This window comes from Hydra vulgaris, chromosome 14, assembly GCF_038396675.1.
Source record: "Hydra vulgaris chromosome 14, alternate assembly HydraT2T_AEP".
NCBI classification, from domain to species: Eukaryota; Metazoa; Cnidaria; class Hydrozoa; order Anthoathecata; family Hydridae; genus Hydra; species Hydra vulgaris.
The window spans coordinates 40,353,798-40,376,054 of record NC_088933.1 but is presented as its reverse complement, the minus strand read 5'-3'; the positions used below and the strand labels follow the sequence as shown (position 1 = coordinate 40,376,054).

Genomic DNA, 22,257 nt, shown 5'->3' with positions numbered 1-22,257 from the left:
ATAACATCCTTTCAAATACATTATAATATAAAAAATCATTACTTCATTTTTTTTTTCTTCCTTGTTTTGCCGCAAATGTTTTTATCACATCTAAGTAATTTAAGCTCTTTGTAAGAGTAGCTTCAATGTTAAGAACTGCAAGACTATTAAGTCTTTCTGAAGACATAGATGATCTTAAATAATTTTTTATTCTACGGAGTGTAGAAAAAGACCATTCGGTTGAACAGATGGAGGCCAAATTACAAAGGAACATTTTTAAAGCTGCATCAACATAAGGAAAAATTGTAACTAATTGTTTTTCTTTTATAAATTTACTCATATCTAATAGGGTTTTAGGAGAGTTGGTGGTTAATTTTAATACACTTTGAAAATGAACACATTCATTTTCAAAGGATTCATCTAGATATTTTTCAATTTTTTTGCATCCTCGCGTATTTTTGAAGGGCCTAGTTCATATATTCTTAAAATAAAGCTGTATTTAGATATTATACTGTCATAAGCAGATTTTCTTTTGTTGAGTTCGACTGTTAAATTGTCACATATGGCATAAAATGTATTAATTTTAAAATAGTTTTGGCTATCAAATGTATGACCAGGATCATTGGATTCATCAAAATGTTTTTTTTCTTTTCTTTGTTTATTTTCAAATTCCGGAATTTTATTACAATCTATAAATTTTTCTTTTGCTGCGTCTTCATAGGTTTGAAACTTTTCTCGTACAGATTTAACATAAGCAACTAATGAATTATATAACTCTACTACAGTACTCAAATGTATTTGAACAGACTGTAATAGTTTACTAGTTTTATTAAATATATGAAGTACAAGTACAAGTACAAAACTCGGTCATAAATGATGTTTCTAGTCTATTAAGTTGTCGAAGTAGTCCTTCAGCTTCTGACCTTGTAAGTGGTTTTTGTAGTTTATCATGTTTCAAATCTAATAATGCCTTTTTCACGCCAGCCCAATTTGTTTTAAAACTATGACAAGCATCATCTCTAGCAGACCAACGAGTATCTGATAAACTCTTAAGAGTGGAATTTTTGTATTTTTTTAATAAGTTCCTGCGATAAGTTGAAGATGAGAAATAAATATATAGGTTTTGGATAAATGAAAAAAAATTGTTTGCTTCTTTGAAACAACTAGCAGCACACATTCCAATGAGATTTAGAGAGTGAGAGGAACAGGGAACAAAATCAGCTAAGGAAATAACATCTTCAAATCTTGCTTGGACACCGGAATATATGCCAGACATATTTTTGGCCTTATCATAAGACTAGCCCCTAAGAAAACAAACATTTAAGTCATATTTCTTCAATATAGAAAATATAGCGTCAGTTAACGACTCAGCCTTATGCCCAGCATCGTCAATGAACCCAATAAAACGTTCCACTGGTTCTTCATTTGGTAATACATACCTTGTAATAAAAGAAAGTTGGTCAATGTGAGTTATATCTGGGGTTGAATCAATACTAATTAAAAAGTATGTTGCCGCTTTGACTTCTTTAATTATTATTTCTAGGACTTTTTCTGACATTATACTTATAAACTACTCATAAGTATAAAAAGATAAATATGATGTATTTCCTTTACCAGGATTTCCATATTTACTTATATGCTGACACAAAAAAGGATCATATTCTGCAACTAATTCCATTGCCATAATAAAATTACCACTATTAGCAACAGAAGATCCATACTTTTCTTCAGTTCGTCTAAATGGTAATCCATGACTAGCTAATGACTTCACTACAGAACATACTCGAGTTATTTTTAATTGACGAGTAATTGTAGTGTCTATTCGGCCTAAATTAGTTGCCCGTTGTTTCATTTTGTATACACAAATTTTATGTCCTTCATGTTTTATCAATTTTTCTGGATATTTCTAATTTGAGAATCCTTTTTTAGAAAAAACAGTCTGGTTTTCAAACAAATAACAAGGGATACAATACACTGATCCATTTGTTTCTGAGTAGAATAAATAATCTCGTTGGCATGTCTCTTCATTGACTAATACAGTTTTAAACCAATCTTTATTTAAGTACTTATTAAAAGTCCGATGATCTCTTGTTTTCTCGTCTAAATTCCATATTTCTGGATCAGAACTAAAATTACCACAAATTGCAAAATAACAATAATTAATAATAATCACTATATATGCTGTATAGGTATATGGTTATATGTTACAAATTTAAGTAATTTATTCTCTAATAATCTATTTAATTGATATTTATTTTTTTTAAACAACATTTATTGGTTAGGTTTAAGTTTAAATTTTACTAATTTTACATAGGAGATTTACACAAGTCAACAAAGATAAATAACTAACATTTTTATACAAATTGTATATATTATAAAGAAATATTTTAAAATATTGTGAAATTACTCACCCTGGAATATCACTGGAATCTGGTTTATGTAAAACTTCGATATCCAGAATAATATTTCCAGTCTTATTGAGTGATACTTGACTACTTGTTTTCTTGGACAATATATCAGATTCAATTTCACTAAGTGCCTCTTCATTTTCTTCATTGTTACTTCTAAAACGACAATAAAAATTTAAATTAATAAAATACTAAAACATATTCTTTTAATAGATCTCAGGCTAGTTTTTAAAACAATTAGGCACAATTGAAAATACTGGAATTTTAATTTATTTTTCATACAAGGTTGGTTCCAGTCAGCAACTATAAAATGCCAACATTATTTATAAATATGTAACTTATTATTTTAAAGGAATATTTTAAAACATATGAAATTACTTACAATGGAACATCACTGGAGCCTGCTTTATGTAAATCATTAATATTTTTAGTGTTGATGTGTGATACTTGACTACTTGTTTTCTTAGACAATACAACAGACTCAATTTCACTTGGTGATCCTTCATTTTCTTATTTTTTTTTTAAACCAACAAAGTGTATAATGAAGTTATTGTGTTAATGTAATTTTAACTAAATTAATATTAATTATTTTAAAAATGTATTAAATGTAACTAGAGAGCTAGATTATAAAACATAAAACTAATAACCGACAGCTAAAAACACTTACCTTTTATTTCTTGTTTTGAAAAAAAATCAAATATTTTTGGAAGTTTTGAAATATTATTTTCAATTTGCAATTTTCTTTTTTTGTTTGTAGCTCCGCTAAGTTTTTTTTTTTATTCATTATATATCAATAATAAATATATTTTACCGTGACCGTGCTCGCCGCTACACTCATCTATGACGGAGGCCGAAATAATATTCCGCAGATTGGGAAACAAATAACAATTTACAATATTGTACAATTATCAATTACCTAATATTTAGTATTATGTATTATAATATTATATTTTAATATTAATTTAATTTATAATTTTTCCGAAAACTTTTTATAGCCTCCGTAAAAATTTTGGCGCCCCCTTGACATATTGCAGGGGGCGGCTATTGCCCCTCCTAACCTCCCCTTAAATACGACCCTGTGTGTATATATACATATATATATATATATTTTATATATATACACATATCGTCGGGGTTAGTGCAAAACCGATTAACTAGCATTGGATAATACCGCGTATCTACAGTACATTTTTTTACTGGAAAAGGTTAAAATTTAAAATTATTTTTATTTCAACAGATTTTGGGTTCATTTTAGTATAAAGAGTGTTATTCATGTTTTTTTTTAATGTCAATAATAGATATTTGTTGTTAAAATTATTAATATCCAAATATAGTAGCGGATTTGCACTATCCCCGACGATATGCATAATATATAAGTAAATATATATTACATACATATACATATGTACATATATACATATATATGTATATTATATATATATATATATATATATATATATATATATATATATATATATATATATATATATATATATATATATATATACATATATATATATATATATATATATAAATATATATATATATATATATATATATATATATATATGTATGTATATATATATATATATTTATATATATATATATATATATATATATATTTATATATATATATATATATATATATATATATATATATATATATATATATATATATATAAATTAGCAACAACCTGTCTATTAGTCGCTTTTCATTTATTAATTTAAGGTGGCACAAAAAACTCCTTTACTTTTAAAAGTTCTTTTACATTGGAAAATTCCTTTTACATTTGCATTAAAAATGCGTTTTCAATTTAAAAAAATTTTTTTGCGTGATTTAACTAATTTAGTTTTGATTTAAAAAAGCATTCTGGATCTTTTTTGGACGAAAAATTTATTGGACGCAAAAAAGACGTTCAAAAGACGTTTAGAATTTAAATGGGACGGATTGACGCTAATTGAACGTCAAAAGGATATTTTTTTTAGGCCCCGTGCCCACTGGGATATTTTATTTTTTATGTGTTTATATGTGTAAAAGTTATATTGGTTTATATTTTGTAAGTGTTTATGTGTCATAAATGTGTATATAACTGTTATATACAAAGTGTTTACAAATATCTGTTACATACGAAGTAAGGTTGTATTTGTAAATGTTCCTAATAAATACATTTTTCTTAATTTATATATTTAAGTATTCTTATATGTCGTGATTGGGTAATGTGTATTATCTATTATATGTGCTTATATGTGTTTAGGCTAATGTTAAGGCGTTGGGTTTATAATTTGTAAGTGTTTATGTGTCAATATATGTTATATATAGAGTGTCCCTATTTCTCTTATGTGTTATAATGTTATGTGTTTATAATTTGTAAGTGGTTAATATGTTGTTTCTGTAGTTTCAAAGTGTTTTGCTTAGTTTACAGCAAAAATGTTATCCTTGCTAGCCAAGTTGTGTATTTTTTTGCATACTTTTTTAAATGTGAATTGGCTTTGTTGAAAGCAAGTATGTTATCTTTGCCAGCTAAGTGGTGTACTATTATGATGAAACACATTATAAAATCTGTTTGCAGTTAATGTAATGATAATATGTGTAGTTTTTAATTAGATAACAAATTTTAATAAATGTTTTTCATAGCTAGTGCAGTTGTTGCAACAACATCGTCAAGAGCTGCCCCAACCAGTAACAGGTGCGGTATCTGCTAAAATGAACAAGTGATTTGTAGTTTCTGAAGGGTATAAAAAAAAAATTTAACTTTACTTTTAGTTTTGGTATTTAGAAAATTAAATAAGGGGCTCACAGGGGTGCATCCATACCATAGGATTGACAGAAACAGATGTTTTTGTAGATTTTATTAAGGTTTTAAAAAAAAATTTCTCATTAAAACTTTGTTTATTAGCTTGCAGTTTGTGAAGTCTTTTTTAAAAAAAAAATTTTTTTTAGATCAACGTTACACTGGTAGATCAGATATTTTTTCGTTTGTTTTTTTAATATGTTTAATTTAAAATAGTTTTTTTGTTTGTTTTTTTAATATGTTTAACTTAAAATAGTTTTTTTGTTTTGTTTTTTATTAAAGTTGTACTCAAAATGGTATAAATTTGATAAAGATTATGTTGATTTTAAAAAACCTTGGTTTTCACACAACCAAATTCTATGTAGCACGTTCCAGAGCCAATTAATTTAATAATTTTTTTTTTAATTTAATTAAAATGCATTTCAAGGTATGTCACAAATATTACAAATAATGTTGTATTTTAAATGTTATATTTGTAATCTGTCATATATATGTTGTGGTAATGTATGTTTTTATTATATGTCAATGTGTTATATTAGGTTATATGGATTTATATTTTGTAAATGTTTATGCAGGTGTTTCTATGTGTGTGCTGTTGTAGTTAAAATATATTTGTAGTTAAAATAAAGCGAACTTTCGTTAATCTTATAAGATATAACAAACAGAGAGAGCTAACATATTTGACACAACTAAGTTTTGTGACCTGTTTCTGTGTCCTCTTTTGCTATCTAAATAAAAAATCCTTTTGAAAAAGTTATACTTTATTAATAATAAAGTATAACTTAAAAAAATAAAATGGCTCTTAAGGCTATAATAAATTATTATAGCCTTAAGAGCCATTTTCTAAGAAAACTAGGCAAAAATACTGTTGGCTCAAAAGTTATATCCTTTAGTTTCGCTCAATTTTTTATACAGTAATGCTGATAGGGTATAAAAGAAGCTTGTAAAGTTTTTTTTTCAAAATATTTAAAGTTTCTGAGTTACGATAGGTCAAACTTTTGGCCTTTCAATACTTGAAAGGTTATTATTGTTTTTGTAATTTTTAAATTAAGTTTAGAGGCAACGAGACAACTGCATCCTAAGTTTCTCTTCATGTTATGCAAGTAAAGGTAAAATTTTAAAAAAAATCAAAAAAAAACCTGATGACAATCCAGCCTTAGTCTAAAAATCGTAAGCTGAAATCACACATTTTTAAATTTAGGGTCTATTTTAAATAGACACCACATTTTTAAATTTAGGGTCTATTTTAAATAGGCACCTTTTAGGTTTCAAGATAAATATATCTCGAAACCTAAAAGACTTATCTTATACTTTTTGGAAAGAATATCCAATTGTTATTTAAATGGTCTAAAGAAACTGAGAGGATAATGTTCACAAAAAAAGTTAAAAAATGTTTAAAAAGTTTAAAAAAATGTTTTAACTAGCAGTCGAAAATTAGCCATTATGGGAAACTGTAAAAGTCCCAAGATTGAAGATACAGTTTTGTATTACTTCATATTACAATTCTTTTAATGCAAAAAAAATTAGGGGATAATATTGAATTGTTGAAATAACTCCACCACAAAAAGTTAAATTTTTTTATATATTTAAAAAAAACAACCGAATGTCGCAGCGGAATTAATCAATATATTATATTACGTCTTTATCTTACAATGTCATTGTTTGCGTTATAAATCAGTTATACATATCCTTATCCTTATGTCTTATGTCTATATTTTTATGCATTGTTGCTTGAAATTTCTTTTGGTTTTTTTCAAATTGTTCATATATAAGCTTATGGTCTTCTTGCTGTTTTAACGGTAATGGTGGGAGAATTCCACAAAAGATTTCACTGTCTTTATGCTTTATAACATCAGAAAAAGCCGGCCACTTAAAAAGGTTCTTGACTGCAGAAGCATACTTCATACAGCTCACCATGTAACCATTACTGAGAACCTAATATGAGTAATGACTTTTGTAATTTGAAAAATAGTTTGATAAATCGGATTCTCATTTGATAAAAGTAAACTTCATTTAAATTTTAGTGACACAATCGATATAATCAAATAATGTTTAAAAAAAGTTTTTCTTTAAATTAAAAACATTTCTTTTTAAACATTGAATGAAAATGAAGTACCTCATTTGTAATCCCAGGCCACCAATTGTCCATATAAGTGTTGAACTTCGATTCATCACTGAACAGGTCAGTTCGCCATTTCTGCACATTCAAGTCAATATGAGATGTAGCAAACAGGAGTCTTTTCTTCTGGTTTTTTAGTGAAATCAGCGGCTTCTTTGCAGGGCGTCGAGAAAATAATCCGGCTTCAACAGCACGTCGTCTGATTGTTCGGTCCGATACAGGCAGCTCTAATTGCTTTTGTATCTCGACTGATGATATCCAGGGATCCTTCTTGACGGATCTGACGATCATAGAATCCTCTCTATAAGTGGTGGAACGCGGTCTTTCACCTTTTTTATCTGCTGCCAACTTCCCCGTAGAACGATATTTGGAACATAGTCTTGATACGGTTCATTTTTTCGCGCGATATTTATCACAAATACTTTTTGTGATATTCCACTTACGTAATCGCCAATAATTTTCTTTCTTAGTTCCAATCGAAGACTGTCGGGAGCCATTTTTGCACTTGAAGTCATAAAAATAATAAAAATAAATAATCACGCTTCTCAAGGCTTACCGTGTTACATTTACCTTGTGATGATACAATAATGCTCTGTGGAACACAACGTCTTGGTTGGATGTGGACTGTATTGATGTAATGAAACACTTGTTGTATTTCACTTCTTGTATTGATGTTCTTCGATAAAACACTTTGATAAAACTCACTTCGTTAAACTGTCTTGATAATACTGACTGATTGACTTCCATATACTGACTGAATTACATGTCGATTTACATGTCTCTTATATAGTAAAATAAACCTGTGCGAACCTGTTCTGGAAGATTCTAGATGCTTCTTTTCGATGCTTCTGGAAACTTCTGGATGCGTCTGGATGCTTCTGAATGTTTCTGGATACTTCTGGATGCTACTGGATGCTTCCAGATGCTTCTTCTGGATTTTTCTGGAAGTTTCTGCATGCTTCTGGAAACTTCTGGATACTTCCTTTAACTATTAAAAAACCTCCGTGATGTTGACACGGACCAGACTTAAGAAAATGAAACAAACCAAAAAAGTTGCACTTGTTTTGTCCGCTGCAAAATGGCACTTGTCAACGAAATTCTGCCTGTGTGCTGTCACCTGTCAGTTGATTGCTCATGTCATGGCATGCTATGACTCCAGACTCCTGAACTGTTTGCTGTGGTAGTATAGTTCGTTTTGTTTTTAAGACATGTAAAATTAGGAACACTTTTTAGCATTGTTCGATGTGGGTTGCAAATCTTTTGTCCAATACTGTAGTTATGAAAGAACTCATACGAATGATACTCACTTATTTTAGCTATTTTTGTTCCACTCAACATGCTTTTGGCCTTTATAGTGGCAACACCAGAGTTTTTCATCCCATGGCCATAATGTAAAGCAGTATAAATGTCCTCTGCACACATCAAATTATTACCATCATCAACAAGGCTAAGAATCGATGACTTTGCTCCGGCAGCTTCTCTGTCGCGCTGATCCTTGCCACAACAAGATTCATTATAATCGTAACGCCTAAGCTGTATTTGTTTATTTTTGCAAAACATAAAAAGAACTTCCATTATAAAGCTGCCATGGTACAATAAAGCATTGTCAGATTTTGCAAAGAGTTTATTAACACTAGAATGGTCATGCTTAAACTTCGTAATAACTAATTGGGCAATTGATAGTGTTTCCGATAAACATTTCTCGCACCTTTAAAGAGCTGTAAAATAAATCTTTTTTTGTAAAATGTTGTTTTTCTTAGTGAAGAAAAATTTCTAAACGCAGTGAAATCTCTTTTTTTTTCAAAATATTTCTTTTGACCTTCTCTGAAATTGGATGGTAGAACTTTTTGGCAATAGTCTTTCAATCAAAATCCAGATTCTTCACCAAGACTTTCAAAAGCAAAAACTTTTGTTTTTTTCTGTTGACAATCACCCATTGATTTATAATCAATGATATCTTTTTCAGCAATTTCAATATCATAAATAGTATTCTCATTGGCTTAATTATTTGATGCTGACTTTTTTAGTTCAACTAAGGATTTGCTTAATTTTTTACACTCATAACAAATCTTATCATTAGGTGCTATTGAAATCTGTTGCAATTGTTTCTCAGTTAAATCACTCAAAGCAAATATTGGGCAGTGGGAGAATTAGGGTAGGTCGCACTGCAGTTAAACTGGAAATTAGTTTTGTAATATCGTTTGCTACGTTCAAACATATTACTCAGCTCTCTATTCTTGTACTTCAATGATAATTATTGCAACATAGAGAAACCATTCACACCTGTAGCAGTACTATTATCCATTCCCGCTAAACATTTTCGTTGAGATAGTCTAGCAGCATGAAGTATTCGCCATAAACTGCTTTCCGATAAAGGAGAGTAATTCTCACTTCTGCAAACTTCATTATAAAATGCAATTCTATGACTCATTTTAGCTGTCAAATCTGCACAAGATATTTTATATACATCATTTGAGTCAGATTTAATTTTGATGACTCCATGTGCAATATCTTGAAGAAAGCTGCTGTTAAAAATGAAATCGAGGGAATGTTTAGGTTTTTTCTGGTCTAGTCTAGTTCGCGTAATTTATTTTTCGACAGGAATGGTTATAACTATGTTAGAACCCTTCATTTTTCGTACTTGGTCTTATATTTGGAGCATTACAAAACTTTCCTAAGTAACGTCTTAGTAAATTTTTCATATTCAATCAAACACAGAACAGTATGTTTACCCATAGAGTCACTTTCTTCATAAATTTTAACCAATTTTTTTAGATCATCAGGTACTACATCATTGTCTAAAGATTCCAAAGATCTATTTAAAACAATTGAGATTAAGTCTTCACTCTGATCTGAGTCAACAGCTTCAGTGAACCTCTTTGCGAGCTGTACCTTGGCTTTTTCAAATTTTCTTCGTAAATTATTTTTGGTTTCATTGGTGAGATTAAATATCTTTTTATTCTTTATCTGAAACTGAAAAGAGCTGATTTGAAGTGCTTCTGATAAGTTGTTACCAGTAGATGTAGCACCTTTAACCTTTTCTCCAGAAAGTAAAATTTCTTTAGGCTCAAAATCAAAATCACTTGTGCCTTCAAATAACTCTTTGTTGGTGGCAGGAATTGTTTTAGTTGGAATTAGAATGCGAACCTTTTTGTTTTAATGTTTTGAAACGTTTGTTGACATGTCTATAGAAATACTTCTTACAGCAGATGATTTTTTACCAACACTTAATTCATGCATTGGGATACAGCATCTTCTTGGAAGAACCCAGCCAATACTTTGGATCTTAACAAAAATCAAAATTTGAAATATTTTTTTTAAAGGGTAAGTGTAAATTTTTTTTATGTTAAAATACGGTTGTAAACAAATTCTTACCAAAGTTAAATCTATGGTAAGGCAATATAGTCGTTATCAGAAATTGATATGCACCCTGAGTTTTCTATAAGTGACTTTACTTTCCATTCTGTTTCTTAGTGTGCCTTTAAAACCTAAAAACATAAAACTTAGATATTATGCAATGTAAACTGAGGTAATTAAACAACAATCGTTTTACACTAATATATGATGCTAACGGAGTTTTTTTTTACAACTGCTAAGAGCATTTCTTACTTTAATTTTTACAAAGTGTGCTTTGACATCAAAAGTCAGGTCTTGTATCTTGAATAACCTTTTTTCATTTAAACGAGAATATGGTCAACTCTTGACATCATTAATTTTGCAAACATTTTCAACAACAACCTCTAGCTCTGACATTTTTTGCAACTAAGTGTTTTTTTTAAAGTATATTTAGCACAAAATGCTCCTTCTCTATTCTGGATAATTCCGAAGAAGAGGCTCAATAAACCATACTGATTACCTGTGAATTAAGAAATAATGCTTAACAATAATTAATTATGTTCAATAAACATCAAGTTAAAAATGCTTACAGGAAAAAAATTTTCCAAGTCTGCAATTGTAAAAATTATTTAAAAAAAAACAGATTTAGCATCATTTTAACGTAAAGTTATTTCAACAATGCAAAATTACCCCCTTATATGATTTTCAGACGAAGAAAGGGTTGTCCTCAGGTTTTGTGATTTTTTTTTTAAATTAAGTAGAGTATTCAATACCGGTCAAAAAATCAATACCGGTATTTCGGTATTATAGCAGTATGATACAGGAATACCGGTATTAAAACGGGTATTAAATATTTTAAATTTTTAAACCATAGTAAACAAATTTAACAATCACGAAAACTTGAAAAGAATGCAAATTTATTGATCTATTTGGTAGAACCTTTAACTCTATGACGCTCCCTTTCAGCGTCCTAGGCTAATAGCATTTATTTACTCGAAGAAAACACTTAAGAAAACAACCTTTTAATAACGAGGATTTTTATCATTACATAACTATCATTTGCATTAAATGATTTAACAAATTTTTTGAAAATTGTTAAATCAGTTGAAATTATAATGAACTGTTTCTGTTATTATGAATTTTATAAAATAAAAAAACAAAGTATCAGTTGTTATAATGATAACAATTACATGTTGTAGGTCACATAGATACCAAATACAAGAAGACATTATAGTTTGTCGATGGCTTCCACCAGATTTTGTTGAAAATGCAATTTCATATCAAGCAACTTGTACAGATAATTTTATAGTTGGTTATCCATGAGCTGGAACATCTTGGATTTCATATATCATATATCTGCTAAAAAATGAAGGTGAACCAATTCACTCCTCAGAAAGGTAGTTTTTCAAGCAAAAAATTCGATCATTACAATAAAAAAAAAAATTATTATAAATTATTTATTATTATATATAAACTTAAGTAATTTTTATTCTATTGCAATCAAAAGTTGCATAAATGTTCTTGTGCTCACAAGATAATAAATAAAAGTTTTTATTATATATATTTCTTACAGAGTTTTTTGTTTGTTTTTTCCGTTTAATAACTTCGTATTAAAAAAAAAAACTGTCGTTAACTATAATCAATTTTTTTTCTGTTACTAAATATTTCTTTTCTTTTACTTATTATTACACCATCATCTTCGAAGAAACCCTTTTCTTTTTTTAAACACTTGATTGTATCACCAGTGTGTTGTGCTTGTTTCCCGACAACCTTATAGTTTATTTGTTTACAAATGGCCTTGAACATGTCTTTTTTCATTGATTTCTCAGAACTTTTTCCTTCGTCAATCTCAACTTCACTAACCTCAAAGTGAAGAATTTCCCGGGCTCGTTCTTCAACAGCAGTGCTTTGATTCCAAAGTTTCTTTTGATTTACAATGCCCAAACGTGAATTGAGATTACTTGCTTTTGATGCACGAGGTAAGTTAAAACTTAATAAGTTTGAGTTTCTAATACCACCTTCTCGACCTCGGCACATAAGAAATTAAATCGGACAGCTGCGCTCTTCTTGCAATAATACGTTGTTTTAAAGCACTCATAAATTCTATGCTCAATGATGACTTAATCTCACATAGCCTGTCAAATATAAATGTCAATGCTGCATCCGCAAAAACTAAGTTAGCATCCTTGCAACAAAGTGAGTCAACGGCTAAAAAAAAACTATAAAATGACTTAAATTTTACCGTTAAAAGTGCTGATATAGTAGTTGAAACTGTTTCAAAATCAGTTTCTGTAAAGTTTATATTAAGTTTTAAATCTATATCTGAATTTTGAATGCATGACTTGAATTTGTAAAAACGTTCGAGCATTCCTAATAGACTATTCCATCTAGTTTTGGAATCTGCAATTAAGAAGTATTCTTTACGAAATTCGAGCTTTACATAAATATGTAGTTCCTCATTTTTTAATGGTGAACGCTTGAATATTTGCACTGTTTTCTTTACTTTTTGTATAAGGGGACCAATTTGACTATGCGTTATTTTTGTATCTTGTTCTTGTATATCGTAATCCATCACTAATCCTTCCTCGTATGTATTTTAAATATTTTAGTTTTTGTGTTCTTCAGCATCTGAATATAAGTCGAAGTCTATTGATTCATTCGAACAATATTAATGCATGATGTAATATTACGTTTTTGTAATATTACATCGTGCTTTGTTTTTAAATGTGTATGAAGGCCGCGTGTTGAGCCACCTGCTGTTTTTATAATTTTTGCGCATTTCTTACACTTTGTACTATGCCCTTTTTGGCTTTTGAGAAAGAAAAACCAAACAGAATATTTATCTCCGCCTTTTGAATGCTCAATAAAGTTTTTAATTTCACTCTCCATCGGCTATATTAGAATATTATCTCAATTTGTAAATATGTGTTACATATTTTATCCTCACAATGTTTATATCAGTCACATAATGTGACTGATATAAACATTTAATATTTAAATGAAATGAATTTATATAAGTTTCAACTTAAAAATGTTAATTTTTTAAACTTACCAAAGTTGTTTATGTTAATTATTTAAAAAAAACTATCAAAGAAATAGGTATATAAAGATTTTTTAATTTGGAAAAATCTGCACTCGTTTTTTACTTTTAGATCCTCGCCGTATAACTAAAAATGTAAAATCAAGAACTCAAGAACTAAAGAATGTTTAACGCATTGCTTTAAAGTATACGCACTTAAGATTGTTTCAAAAAAGAATAAAAACAACAACCCGTAATTATACACCTCCTGTGAATTTAATTGATTTTAAAAATGAGTCAAGTAATAATGAGAAGAGTTTCATCAAGGAGTTGTCAATCAATCAGAGTTTGACAACTTACTTTTATGAATTAGGCAGAGCCGGAACCAGCTTTTTTTGGTCTTTGAGATAACTAACTTCCAGACATGGAGCAAACGCAAAACATTTATATGTTTATACTTATGTCAAGTAAGGATGCTTTGCAAAAAATTGCGATGATGGGAGAGCCTGGGAACAAAGAAGCCCCAACTTTTGTGCCCCTTCCCCCCCCCTCTGCCCTAAACGTGAGAGAAGCAAGGCGATGAAACATTTTTTTTGGTGTTCTTAACTAGACTTATATTTATCGATAAATTTTAAGTTTCATAGTATTATCTTTCAGCGTTCAAAAATAATGACCATATAAAACTTATAACCCCCTTAAATTGAGGGGGGTTTAAACTTTATGTGGTCATAATTATTATTATTTTAACTTTTATTTCGCTGATTAAACAATATTACAATTTTTCATATAAAATAAATAAAATCGTAAACATAAAAACCCTATATAAAAAACGTTTTTAATCTTTTTATTTTATAATATATATATATATATATATATATATATATATATATATATATATATATATATACATATATATATACTGTTATAATTAGTCAGGGACTCAAAGAAGGTACGGATGATGCGTTTATCATCACAACCTTTTCATAGAGCCCCTTTAGTCACTCATCAAAATAAAAATAAAAAATAACACTTAAATTTTTAAAGTAAAATAAAAAATTTAATAAAGCAAAACTTTTTTTTTTTTTTTTTTTTTTTTTTTTTGTAAAAAATTGAAAACAAAAAAAAAATTAAAACACAGAAGAAGAAAAAAATAAAAAATAAATAAAAAGAAAAAATACAAAAAAATCTGAAAACAAATATTGTAAACTATAATATATATGTCAGGAATTAAGGAGATGCATTTTAGTTTGTTGTTTAAACGATGAAATGCTTTTTAGGTCTTTAATATTTTTATTTTGGAAACGATTCCATATTGATGGAGCACGGTTTGTAATTAGAAAACTCGACTGCTGTGATTTAATTTTTCCTAGTTGATAGTCGTTCCTGGTATTTGAACGCAAATTATATTTTTCAGAAAATGATATCAGGAAGTTATCTGAAAAAACGCTTTGTAGAAAATTGTTTTTATACTTATATATAAAAATAAATATCTGTAATGTGTTAAGTTTCTCAATATCTAGAACCATCATGCTTTTCATCACTGGGGCCGGGTTTACTAACCTATTTAAATAATTAATTGCTTTGTATGGTTTTGCAGACTTTGCAATTTTAGCAATTTGGTTTTATGGGTGCTGGCCCATACAATATTTGCGTACAAAAGCTGACTATGTACAAGACTAAAGTAAAGCATATTACGTGATATACTATCGAGAAAAGGTCTTGACTTGTACAAAACACCTATTACAGAGGACATCTTTTTTTCAAGAAGACCAAGATGGTTTCTCCATGACAAATTTTCATCAAGAAGTACTCCTAAAAATTTTGTGTATTTTTCACGTTTAATTTGATTTTTATTAATAAACAGTTTAGGCAGCTTTAACGGAAGATTAATTGATTGTTTTTTTTATGAAATAGAGTAAAGCTAGTTTTTTTACAATTTAGGGATAATTTATTTGCTATAAACCAGAGGTTGAAATTTTTGAGTTCAATATTCATAGTTTCAAACAAAGCCTTTGCATCAGGATGATTAAAAATAAATTTGTTTCGTCAGCATACATAATTGTAGGTATTTTTTGGGAAGCTTTATGCATATCGTTAATATATATTAAAAACAATAATGGACCTAGAATTGAACCCTGAGGAACTCCACATGTAATATCAAGGGCTCCTGACTTTTCTAGTAGTACAAATTGCTGAAAGCTAAAATATTTTACTATGAAATTTAAAATTTATTGATGAATATTAGTCAAGTTAAAAACATTACAAAAAGTATTTCATCAACTTGTTGCTCTCACGTTTGGGGCAGGAGGGGGCACAAAACTCGGGGCTTTTTTGTTCCCAGCCTCCAATCATCGCAGTTTTTTGCAAAGCATCCTTATTTGACATAAGTATAAACATATAAATGTTTGGAGTTTGCTCCATGTCTGGAAGTTAGCTATCTTAAAGACCAAAAAAAGCTGGTTCCGGCTCTGTTAGGTTTTTACTCAAACAACGAGTTTAAACACATGATAGAATAAAAATATTTAAAAATAAGCAACAAATGTTTACGAATTCTCGTATACTTATAATCTGAAATACGACAATGCGATACGTCTCAAAAATATTTGCATTTTAATATCTACTTGAATGTTGTAATACTTTAATTAAGGTGGTAGTTTACCTTAAAATATGAAAACTTTCAAAATTTCAAATTGTACAGTTTTACCCAATATCATATACGTAGAAAATGATGATGATATTTGTTTTTCAAAAAAATATATACAACTTATATGATTTTATCATTAGATATAGGTGGTAAAAAATTTTTTTATAAAAATCGCATACATTTTGCGATTTCAAAAAAAAAAATTAAAATCGGATCTTTAAAAAATTTAAAAAACGAAACCTAGCTGAACTTGTTTTAATCACTGGTAAGCATCTAAAAGTAATCCAGGACATCCACATGTAGTTTTAAAGTATAACCAAAAGTATAACTCGAAATATATTCGAATAGGTTTAATAGAAGCATGCTTTTGCTGCTGGCAGATATATTTTGTATTTATATATTATTATAGTTCTTAATTTACTATAGTTTATTTGATTCGTGCTATAAGTCCTACTTGTGTATTCAGTTAGATGATTATGATTATTATTCAAATTTAGAAAAAAATAATAAGTATGGAAAATAAAAAACTTGATGCTGGAAAAAGACGAAAGGCAGGAGGATCAAGAATTTTTAAAAAACAACGTTTTCATGGCAAAAGTTTTTTTAAAGCTCCTGAACCCAACATTTACTCGGAAAATAGTCTTGTTAATAACATACCTTCAACAAGTAATTTAAATGCTTCAACTTCATCAAAGAAACTTACATTGTTATATCATAAAGCAACAATAGTATCAACAAAACGAACTTCATTACCTAATAACAAATCGAATTTTCTACACTGTTACATCATAGATGAAATTGCTATGCGCCCTGAATGTCAAACGAGGAGTATTGAACTTTCTACAGATTTATCAAGAAAGAAAAGACTGTCTTTTTTATTAGAGTTTACATGTACAGCCTCAGTCTGCTCATGGAGTAAAAGGGTTTACACTAGCCAAGAAATTGATGATGAATCTCGTGGGCAATATTAATCGGATGTAAATATGATATCCATTATTGCTATGAGGGAAATAGGAATTTTGTGGTTTTATGAATTTACCTCCACCAATGCTAGCCATTCCAGACGATTTTTTATAATTCAAAAAAGCATATATAATTTATATCATTTTATAGAGCCTGATCTGACTTAAAAAATGAGGGGTCATTCGACCTTTAAAGTTAAGTGGATCTAAAGTTATAGAATATTTTGTAGTGCAAAAATTGATGATTTTTTGACGAAAGGTATAGAGCTTAAGTATGGAAAATTTGCAGTGTTATGGCACCCAAATAGAGAGTATTTTTGGATCATATTGACTTTTAAATTACTTTTGAACCGTTATTACATTTGACTTGAAATTTTCCATATTGATTCAACAACTATAAGAAAATAAAATACAAAAAAAAAATTTTTAATTCTGTCGGAATTGCCCAGAACTGTCTATTTTACAGACTGAGGGTTTTTACTTATTTACTTAGTTTTGGTGTCATATTGACTCTTGAATAATTCTTAAACCGTTATTACATTTGACTTGAAATTTTCCATATTGATTCACCAACTATAAGAAAATAAAATACCAAAATATTTTTATCTAATTCAGTCGGGAATGTCCAAATTTGTCTATTTTACAGACTGTGGGTTTTAACTTATTTACTTAGTTTTGGTGTCATATTGATTTTGGAATAACTTTTAAACCATTATTACATTTGACTTTGAATTTTCCATAGTGATCCAACAAGTATAAGAAAATAAAATACCCTTAAATTTTCTGTTCAACTGACGAGATTTACCAGAATCATCTATTTTACAGACTTAGGGTTTTCACTTATTTACTTAGTTTTAGAAAATAAAATTGTGGGTTATATTATAATAACAAATATGCATAAAGGAACCATGGAATCCAAATAGTACATCATTTTAAAATTTTTGTATAAATTACAGACCGGTCAGTAAATTACTGCAAATAGGCTGCATATACCAACTGGGCATATATTTTGGGCATATAACTTTGAATATTTTTGATATTTTTCAACCGTTATTAAATTTGACTCAAAATTTTTCATAATGGTCCCATTTTATTCATCTGATGAGATTAACCAGAATTATCTATTTTACAGACTGATGGTTTTCACTTATTTACTTAGTTTTGGAAAATAAAATTTGGGGTTATATTATAATTACACCATAAAAATATGCATAAAGGAATCATGGAATCCAAATCATACATCATTTTGAAATTATTGTATAATTTACGACCGGTCAGTAAATTACTGTAAAAGGGCATTGAAATCTGTCGAAATTATTCAGAATAACCTATTTAACAGACAGAAGGTTCTTCAATAAAGTTAAAATTTAATTTTTAATGAAAATAAATTACGGCAAACGAACTTTCTGAAATTTGGAGTACTTACAACTGCAATAGGCAGGTATAACAGCAGAAATTATATCTAAAAATGTAAAAATATTATTATTAGAAGCACAGATACACTATAACGTGTTAAAAATATTTTGTTAATTCATTTTAAAAATATATAAATTAAAAACATTTAAAACTAAATAAGTATAAAATAAGAAACTTACTCTTTAAGATTGTTTATGTGAACCTATGAAAACGCCTAAGATAAAAAAAATGAAAATAACATAAAAAAATGTTTTTATTATAAAACTTATTTCTTGGCTTTTAGTGAATGATTAAAAGTAGCAAGTTTCAGGAACGAAACAAACTAATAATCATTTTTAACAATAGACACCATCAAGAACGTAAGCCTAGTTGTCTATCAGCACAAAACATCACAACAATAACATCACAACAATAACATCACAATCACAAAACACACAGACCCTGTGGCACTAAACGCTCTTAATTCACACTAGTGTCACTAAGTAATGGGTTAACTTTTCACCAAAACTAGTGATCATCCTGAAAAGGTGGCTCTATTTGCAGATGACATAAGAAACATATGGATTTCAATCATCTTATTTTAAAGCTGACTTGCTAACTGTTCTTACAGAATGGTACTACATAGCATTAGATAGAGGTGGTTAGGCAAATTCTACTGCTCTGGATATCAAAGGCTTTTGATAAAGTCTGGCTTGATGGACTTACCCATCTTTTTGCAATCTTTTAAGTCGTCTGTTAATTGTTATCTAGCTATATAAACTTCGTCTTGGCTCTTCCAGTAACTTCCAACTTTAAAAGTAGTTACCTTCTGATGCTTGTTCTACCCCTACTTCTATCCACAATAGTGAAATTGTTCCCAATCAAATTACTGTTTTTGTACCTTCTTATTTAATTTTGAAGATTGCTAATGATGACTTTTCATGCTTTGTTACCCCAACTTCTATTGATTCATGAAGGAAATTTGATTCAAGTATTGATTCATGAAGGAAATTTGAACCATCAAGATTAAAAACAAATTCATTAAGATGATCTTTATGAAAATACGTTGCTCCACCAAGTAAAAATATAATGTTAAACCGATGATGCAGAATTAAAACCATAAAATTTTATGAAAACTTTTTTACGCAAAAATGCCCTCCATTCATCAGCTTTCCCGTTCCGTTGATCGCCATGTCTATAGCTTGTAAGTTTTGAAAGTTCATATAAAATATCAAAGGTACGTGAGTTTTGAGAATTTATAAAACCACCATGAATACTACCTTCCTGCTCAACCACTTTTTCCCATTCCATGATTGCTTTTTCTGCATATATTCCTAAATTATGGATAACATGTAAGCCACAAAAAACATGATGCATTTGAGAAATTTTTCATTTTTCATTTAAAGGAAGTCGATTATAATTTTTAACAACAAAAGGCAAAATTGCTTCTCTCCAATGTTTAAATTGGCTAAAAAAACTTGAGTTAACTATGGTGCGATCTGTCATCAAAGATTTAAATGAAAAAATAAGCTTCCGAAGATCATCCTCATAGTTTTCCTTTTCAGGAGAAAATATTTGAGACATTACAGTGAGTAAATTTTTTAGCTCTCCAAAATAAGATTGTGCCTCGCCTGAAAACATATCTTCTATCCCAAACGTGTAGCTTCCAGATGACGTTGTGACTTGAAAACTACCAATCTCTCTAAAATTATACTTTGTGCCATCTGTATGAAGAACATTTTGTGTACTATTCAATATAGCCTCTCTAACCTGAGCTTTTGATAAAAGGTTCACTTCACTAAAAAATTCAGCAACCAAAGATTTTTTTGGAAGTGTGCCACATGAAATTCCAGCCATTTTTTGTAGTACAGTTCTGATAACAGATTCAACATTGTTAACAGAAACATTTTTACTTAAAAGGTCATAATATACAGAGCGAATTTCATTATTATATCTACCTCCTTCAAAAACATCAATTGCATTTTTTTCAAAAAAGTTAACTCTTTCGTTCAGCTCTTCTGAAAGATTTTCAAAGTAATTTAAACTCTCCATTAAGATTGAATCATTCGTTTCATCAGATGTTTTCGAAACAGTGTTTTTAATTTTTTTCTTAAAATACCATGCCTTTTGTCGATTTGATTGTGAACGTTTTTTAGCCAAATCAATTTCTTTTTTTAATCTAAAATTTTTTTGCAACAATTGGTTAATCCTACAACCCTTTCTAACTTATCTTTTATTGACATTTCTGACATTATATTTTGACAAGGTTGCTTGATATTTTCTTTTATTTTCATTACATCTTTTATTAATTTGTCTATTTTGTTATTTAAGATGATTAATTCTCTGTTTGTATTTTTTTATTTGATAGGTCAAATCACCTGATAATATAGGTAGTTTTTTATTCGAACTGGAAACTGGCAGATTCACTTCATTAACTTGCGCATCAAGAAGAAAATTTTCAGAATCATATCCTAAAGAGGTGTATACAATAGAGTTTGGGGTAACAGAACACAAAAAATCATAATTAGCAATTTGCAAGTTTAAATCAGAAGATACAAAAACAATAATTGGATTTGGAACAATTTAACTATTGTGGAGAGAAGTTGGGGTAGATCAAGCATCAGAAGGTGACAAACCAACAACATCCGGAAAAGCACCAATAAAAGATAAAGCAGAGCTTAAAAAATACTTTGTTAAATCAAAATTTTTGGCACGATTTAGTTTTGCAATGAAATCTTTTGACTTTTGAAGGCACTTGGTCAGCATAACTCTAGATATAGGGTATTTAAACAAGGATGTAAAAAATACTGAAAGATTCGGCCATGTCAAGTTAAATTTATCTTTTTCTAAACAAATTTGTAAAAAATGGTGATTGGTTAAAACCAAATCTGGATTTTTAAGGGATACAATGCCTCCATTAATATTTAGATAATCCAAAACAGTGTCAGAGACTAAAATTAAAAGTAAACTTAATCTAAGTGACATAAAGAAAAATAAGGGTGGATTACTTTGGTTTCAATAAATAGAATTATTAAAATGAAAAAAATTTGTGCTACAGTGTTCCTAATTTATAATTTTGACTTACTTTCTTGACTTATAGATGGAGCAACCATTTTAATGAGACTATTGTTAATGTCAACACCTAATAAAAAGGAATTAAAATAATTATTACAAGATTTCATTGTATTTAATCAACAAACAAATAGAGGCAAATAAATATAAAAAGAAATAAAGAATTTCTCACATAACTCCATTTTCGTAAGCTTCTGTTGAATACTATTTTTAGGTTTTTGTTTTGAAAAAAACAGTTTAAATAAGAGCAACCTGTTGTTAAAATAGTAAAAATCAAGATTTAAACTTTCTTGAAGAATGCAGACCTTTTACCTGGGAAAAAGTAAAAGATTTATTTTCATTTGATCAAAATTTTAGGAATTATACTTTCACTTTCAATTTAATGTTCATAATTCAACCAAAACAAACGCAAAAATCAAAACAGATAACGTCATTAAATACGCGAAGAAAAGCATATATATATATATATATACACATAATTTATATATGCAAATCCTTAGTACCAATTCTTTAGATAAACTTAAATAAAGA

At 28.6% G+C, this 22,257-nt stretch overlaps 1 protein-coding gene across 1 annotated transcript; it reads right to left on the bottom strand.

Annotated features, from left to right (window-relative positions):
- Positions 1 to 21,267: 21,267 nt before the first annotated feature.
- Positions 21,268 to 22,056, bottom strand: LOC136091239 (uncharacterized). The gene is made up of 3 exons (XM_065818466.1): positions 21,899 to 22,056; positions 21,740 to 21,796; positions 21,268 to 21,605 (listed from the first exon to the last, which is right to left on the bottom strand). The coding sequence occupies exons 1-3, from the start codon at positions 21,906 to 21,908 to the stop codon at positions 21,268 to 21,270; spliced, it is 405 nt and encodes a 134-aa protein (XP_065674538.1). The 5' UTR covers positions 21,909 to 22,056.
- Between the last annotated feature and the right edge of the window lie 201 nt (positions 22,057 to 22,257).